We start from the raw sequence: 6559 nt of genomic DNA, 5'->3' as shown, positions 1-6559 counted from the left end.
TACAGCTCTGTTACATGTCTACTATCATATAGTCTCTTCCAGCATTTCAGCAGATACAAAATCCTTGATTTGTCATTCTTGTTTTAGCCTAGATCTTTGAAACTGAACAACAAAATGTCCTATTTTCTCTCCTGCTGGTTCATGCAGAGGGTGACAGCCTCCTCCTGTTATCAGTTACCTCCCTTTCTTATTGCTTGTTGGGGTCTGTTCAGTGACTGTGAATTTTACAAACCTGCTCCTAATCCTATTATAGAAATGCAAATTTTCGTTTCTTCTTTTTTGTTTTGAAAACTTAGCAAGTTGTTAAAAAAAAAAGGAAGAAAGAAGAAGCATTGCTCTTCTCAATAAATAAGTTACTCAAGAAATAAGAAATGTTAAAATTTTCCTGTAACTCACACCCTGAAGTATAATTATTATCAAATGCATTTCTCATGTATAATGAACCTAGAGATCCACAGAATGAGACAAGTCCTTCAGAGAAGTCCATTGCTTGCATGGCATGAACCTTTTTAGCTGGAAAAAATGTGGCTGGATGACATATCAGCCTTGAAAACCCAGTCTGCATAGCTCACACAAGCACTAGGGCTATTCGTTACCCTTCCCACACTATATGTCTGGGTGAGCAAGAGCCACAAGACCAGATCCAACACTGTATTTCTCATCAGAGAAATATCAGAAGTGAGATTTCAGACCAACTCTACATTTTAGGTTAGACTACCACAAACCAGACCTCTGGGCTTTTTCACACGCTCGCTCTGAGTTACAGCCTACATAAAGGGAACCTTCTGACTTTCACGAACTTAATAAGAGCTGGTGCTTCACCTGCACTTTACCTCGTAACTTAAGACGACCTTCTGTTTATCTTTAGTAACCAGCAGGTGAACAAATGCTCACTATCATTCAAGATTGTCTTCTAGGGGCTACATCCCATCATAATGAAGTAGAAGAGGGAGAAGATTCAACTTTTACAGGGCTTTCTTTTTATTGGGAAGGTGGTTCCATATACAAAGTTATGATCACTCTTTCTTTTGTGTGTGTGGTAAATCAGAGCTCAAAATTTCTGAATCTGTCTTGTTTGCTAGCAAATTTAGTATGTTAATATACACATTGATAATTCTTTATTATTCTTATTTTCCCAGATTCTGCTTGTCTCCAATGGAGGGAAGTTTATGAAAAAGACACTGATTGGGGAAGCTTATATCTGGCTTGACAAAGTGGATCTAAGGAAAAGAATAGTAAACTGGCACAAACTGTTGGTCAGCTCCACACAAACACACTGAGCAGAGCTGTCTGCTTAGGGCACAAAACCTGCAGAGTCTGCTCTAAACAGCATCACTCCAAGACTATAGTTTGATATCACTGTATTTAGCTAGTCTTTCAGAATACAAAGTAGAAAAGAGCAGTCTCTGGGCTACACAGCACACTTAAATGAGGGCTAGTACGCTTGTTTTTGCTGCAAAAGACAGCAAAAGGAAAAGAAAACCTGGGCCCAGAAGTTAAAGTGAGGCTGTTTGAAATGAAGACTGATACGAGGGCTCCGTGTTGTTGGACTCTTTGTGAAGAGAGTAACTGTGAAGGAAATGCTGAAGGCTGGAGGCAGGTGTTAACGTGGAGTTCGGCTGCAGCTGGAGGCAGTGTGATGGAAAGTGCAGTCTGGTTTTCTGTACAACCAGGAGGAGATCATTTTATGCAAAAGCACCTAGGGTGACTGACTTTCCAAATCTCACTTATCAAAAGTGCAAAACTTGCTCCTCTGCACCTTAGGATTTCTGATAATTTGCTATAGTGAGATTATGCCACTTGAGACAAACTGCAAGGCGTTTGCAAGAGTGGTAATGTTTTTTTACATTACTTTTTTTCTTCTTTTTCTTTCAGAAACTATGCTGTGAAGAATCAGATCTGATTGTTTTATTTGTTTCTGTGTCTTAACAATGGATATAAACCACTCTCTAGAATGTTATGAATTAAACTATATTAACGGTCTACAATTTGGGATGTGATTTTAAAGAGAAGGAACAGGATATACCACACTACATCAGAAAGAAAAAATGCTGTTTTAATGTCAGTGACACTGTAATTCACCCCAACCTTTGCATCAGGAGGTCTAAAACAGTTTGAATTGAAGAAACTTAAGCACTGGGACTAACAAAATTATTTCAACTAGTCCATTTTTCAGCAACCAGGCTTTTTCTGAAATTGTATGCAGATGATGAATTCTAGGATATTTAGTGGGCACTTTGGAGCAGTAGACCCACTGTGACAACACCAACCCACTCAATGCAGGGCTCTGTATCAACACTAGTGACACTCTAGAAAGAGGAAGGGACAGCAGGGCAGTTCCTGACTGGATGCTGTTACATTAGAGAAGATGAAGAATATCTGCTTGTTATCTCAGGTGAATGTCTGAGTATAATCCACTCAAAAGCATGGCTTCTCAGGAAAGAAGCAAATAGGAAGGTAACTTGCAAGATTTAAGGCTGTGTCAGCACGTTGCTGCTTAAAGTCCCACTTTCAGGAATTTGAAGCTGAGTGGTTAGCTCCCTTGGGAAGAAACTACTGGCTAGCATGGCTTAGCCTGATTGTTGTGTTTTCCCTTGTACAATATTTGAAGAGGGGAGAGCTTTTTCTCTCATTTCCAAACGTATTGCAGTTTCATTAAAACCCAAGAATCAATATGGTACCGTCGTGGTTAATTCCCATGTTACTTAGAAGTCATTTAATATTTCACAGCTTCATTAAAAAGTTTCCCTGGAAATACGATCACATGACCTTTGCATACTTAGAAAGAAAATTACCAAATTTCTGCATGTCTGACATTTATTTTTCTTTCCCAATAAGGACCTTTAGCAAATCATTTAATGTGCATTATCTTATATTTCTTGAATATATGTAGTACACTTCCACAGGTTATGCAAGATCAGCTGAAAATATTCTTCTGGAAAATATTATATGCTTTAAAAAAAAATAAAAAAAAGAAAAAATAAGGCTTAGATTATTCAGCAACTGGATTGACCATGGAAAAGCTACACCATTTAATTTGGTGACACTTCCCCCATATAGTTTTTAGTTTATCTTTTATCAATTTAAAATAACAGCATGGCACAGGAATATGAGAAGAAACACGCAGAAGATATTAATGCTACACACACCAAGGAAACTCCTGTTATTGATAACCTGCTGGTCACTTGCTTAACTTGCAAGCAGAGCAATCTTTCCAAAATCTTATTAGCTATCTCAAAAACACAACATCACTGACAGTGGAAGTAGAATGTGTGCTTTAATGTTGAATTTTATGCTTTCACCAGTGTATGTATACCCTACCTCTCACATATTTTAAAAACAGTCTGCTGGAGTTATTGTAAAAATTCTATATGTTTTGATGTTGTGTATGTTTTTATAAGACAATACTTCAAAGAAAAAATCCCCAGTTGAACTAAAAGATCCTATATATGACATATGTGTTGCTCTTTTGGTGGATTACCTTGCATTCCTGATGGCTATACTGTGTTTTTCCTTTGAAAAAAGACCAACACCACTCCCCCCAAAAAAAAATCCTAGGTGAAATGCAAGCCCTGAGGTGTGCAATTTTGTGCAAACTGCTGGTAATTTTGTTCTTGCTAAGATTTGTTATAAAGGCAGCAAGTAGCACTGGTAGTTGCTATGGAGATTTCCAACTGGAACAAGCAGTATCTGGCTGCCTTAGTGGAAGCCTGTAATCATCACTCTTAATTGAGAAAGTGGACAGGGGTGTTTTGCTCTCACACACATACAAATGTGGCCAATATTTTTATTGAATAGTTTTGTTGGGTGGTATAGCTGCAGCTGTAAGGAACAGCTACCTCTGAGGTTGATCAGCTGTCTGCAACTGGTTTAATTCAAGCATCTTTGATTCTCTGAACAATACACAAAAATGTTTCTGCATGTTGAAATAGCAGTTTTGGACTCCTGTCATGAAACACAAAGAGTAGGGTTTGTGAGGAACGTGGCACTGCCTTGGCCAGCTGCAGCAAGGACGGGGCTCCCTCGGTGTCACCCAGGGTGGGCTTGTGTCAGACCTGGGCCCACGCACTCGCTCTTTCCGAGGCAGCGTCATTCAGAGGTCACAAAATGCTACCAAAGTGTGCCAAGTTCCTTTTTTTGACCAAATTTCTAGGTTGTACTGAAATCACTCTATGCAACACAGATTCATGTTTGAATGCATAGTTGACTTTTTTGTTGTTTGTTTGTTTTATGAATGAAGTCAGGAAAAACTCTTGTGACAATGTTTTTTAAAAAATAATCAAACAAGGATTATTAGTATTTTTTTACCTTTTTTGTATATATCTCAGTATAATTTTTTTGGTTTTTTTCTCATTAATTTTTGTTTGTTTTATCTGGCCAAAAGTGCTTAGATGTGGCAACAGCTTTTATCATTTCTGAGTGATTGATTATTAATGATTTCACACATTTCTATGATTGCTTTGAAGATTTCTATGATTGCTTTGAAGATACATATTGCAGGGAGGCAACAGCAGAGGCATTTTAACTTTTTTAATTCATAAATCTGCTGAGACAACAGAAATTGAAGCTGCTTCTTTGTTCAAGGCCTTGCATAGTGGGAACAAGCTGAAAAATGAGCAAAAGCACAGTGTGTGTGTGTTTACAAGTCATAGGGATTTATAATGTTATCATAATTAGTAATATGCATACAATGAGCAGCAAACAGCCACTTTTTTTTTCCAGGTTAAAACTAGACATGAGAGTTTCTATGATGAATGTTGAGCTAGTTCTTTATCATTACACTTTAAAGGGATAGTATCCAGAGGCAATGAGTGCTGCTTCTTTATTATTACCCATGTTTTAACATTACATGGATCCTGTGTGGAAGAAACAAAAACCAGTTGAAGTCAATAACAATCAATCTATTGACTTGAACTGGTTTTAAATTGAAACCTAGGAAATATTTGAGTTATTTTTCTGGATGCTGGGTGTTTGCATGGTTAGGTTGTGGGATATGGTAGCTGGTAACCAGCTGATATTGATTCTTACTTTGAGGATGATGATGAAGAAAAAGAAGACATCTATTATATTGTAAGCTAGCATTTGCCCAATAGAGATTATTTAATTAGGATTTAGTTTCATGGAGATATCATAAAGATGTTAATAGTATTTTTTTAAATTATTATTTGAATCATAACTGACACTATTTTTAACTAGTTTATTTTCATTGCTACAATGTTGAATGTCCCAGATTCATTATTTGAGTATATATCTAGATATGTACATACCTATGTGAATAGCAGAGAAAATTTGTGTGAGTGTAACTTATAAAGGTAATGAAACAGAGAGGAATTTTAGCATAAGTATCCACCTACATTATATTTAAACTTTATTCCTATATGCCTTGTGAATTTTCAGTACACCTGGCATGTAGGATGAATTGCTCTTTATGAATACATGTTGCCTTTAGAAGGAAAATAGAAAGAATAAGTGAGACCGGATACTCTCTCTTTAAATCACAAGAAGCATTTTAATGTTTTCTATATGTTCTGTTTTATTATTTTGAAAAAATTAATAAGCAGATATATTGAGCTCAAAAGTTATAATATATATAGGTATCCATAACTCAAAATAGATTATTTGAGCAAGAGCTGTTTTCTTAATTTGTTACCCTGTAAATACTTATGCATTTTTTGTAAACCAGACTGAGTTTAAGTTATTAACTCCATCTGACATCCAAGCATGTAAGTGTGTCCTTATTTGATTGTATCTTATAGATGTTCAGTGACGTGCTCAGGTGCTCAATGATGGCTGACTAGCGTGTGTGCTGTCATGCTACAGACAACATGTACAGCACGCACAGTGTTTAAAAAAATCCAAAAAACACCAAAAAAACCTGCAAAAAACAACAAAAAAAAAAGATTAGTCCTTGAAGAAATGTAATGTTTCCTCAGTGAATGTTGCATGCATAGATGGTGGTTTGTTGATATTCATTTTGGTTTGAATTTCTTTTAATTTTTATTTTGCTTTCAGAATCATCAGGAAAAAAAAATACAGACTTGTTCTAAAAGCTGTAAAAACTGAAACAAAAGCAGTATGAGAATTGTATAAAAATGCTTGTAAATCTGTCCCAGTTTTCACTTTATGTATAAATCCATGCCATGGTTTTGTGATTGTATACAGGATGTATCTTGAGAACTTATGCAAATTGTGCTCTATAAAGGCTGTTATCCCAGTCTGACAAATAAATATTTAAAATATCTGGTTTGGTTTCCTTTTCCTAATCAACATGAAAATCTATTTCCCATTTGCTGACCACAGTGATTTTATGGTAATGCTGTACACACTCCCATGCTCATCTGTCTTCTTTCAGCATTAACACACCTCCCAGGGTATCACCCACGTCCCACATTTCATTTTGAAATAAGGAATGGCTTGTTCATGAAAACTTTTCTCCAAAAAAGTCAGAATCAGAATCACATGCAACTTGATATCTTCATACAGATTAATCTCTGGCATTCTATATAGACCACAAATACATGTGCATACATCAGAACCATTTAGGAATGTCCAGGGTTTT

At 36.2% G+C, this 6559-nt stretch overlaps 1 protein-coding gene across 6 annotated transcripts in view; it reads left to right on the top strand.

Moving 5' to 3' along the window:
* The window catches only part of LOC108507326 (protein piccolo), a 181850-nt gene extending 175610 nt beyond the window's left edge, over window positions 1–6240 (top strand). For all 6 annotated transcript variants that reach the window (XM_017835204.1, XM_017835203.1, XM_017835206.1 and 3 more), the window contains one exon: window positions 1140–6240. In XM_017835204.1, coding sequence (XP_017690693.1) covers window positions 1140–1280 — 141 coding nt within the window. In that variant the 3' untranslated portion in view covers window positions 1281–6240. The remainder of the gene's footprint in view (window positions 1–1139) is intronic.
* The last annotated feature ends 319 nt before the right edge of the window (window positions 6241–6559 follow it).

This window comes from Lepidothrix coronata, unplaced genomic scaffold (assembly GCF_001604755.1).
Source record: "Lepidothrix coronata isolate B3197 unplaced genomic scaffold, Lepidothrix_coronata-1.0 Scaffold251, whole genome shotgun sequence".
Classification (NCBI taxonomy): Eukaryota; Metazoa; Chordata; class Aves; order Passeriformes; family Pipridae; genus Lepidothrix; species Lepidothrix coronata.
Note: the sequence above shows the minus strand (reverse complement) of the source record. Positions and strands in the feature narration are given on the sequence as shown.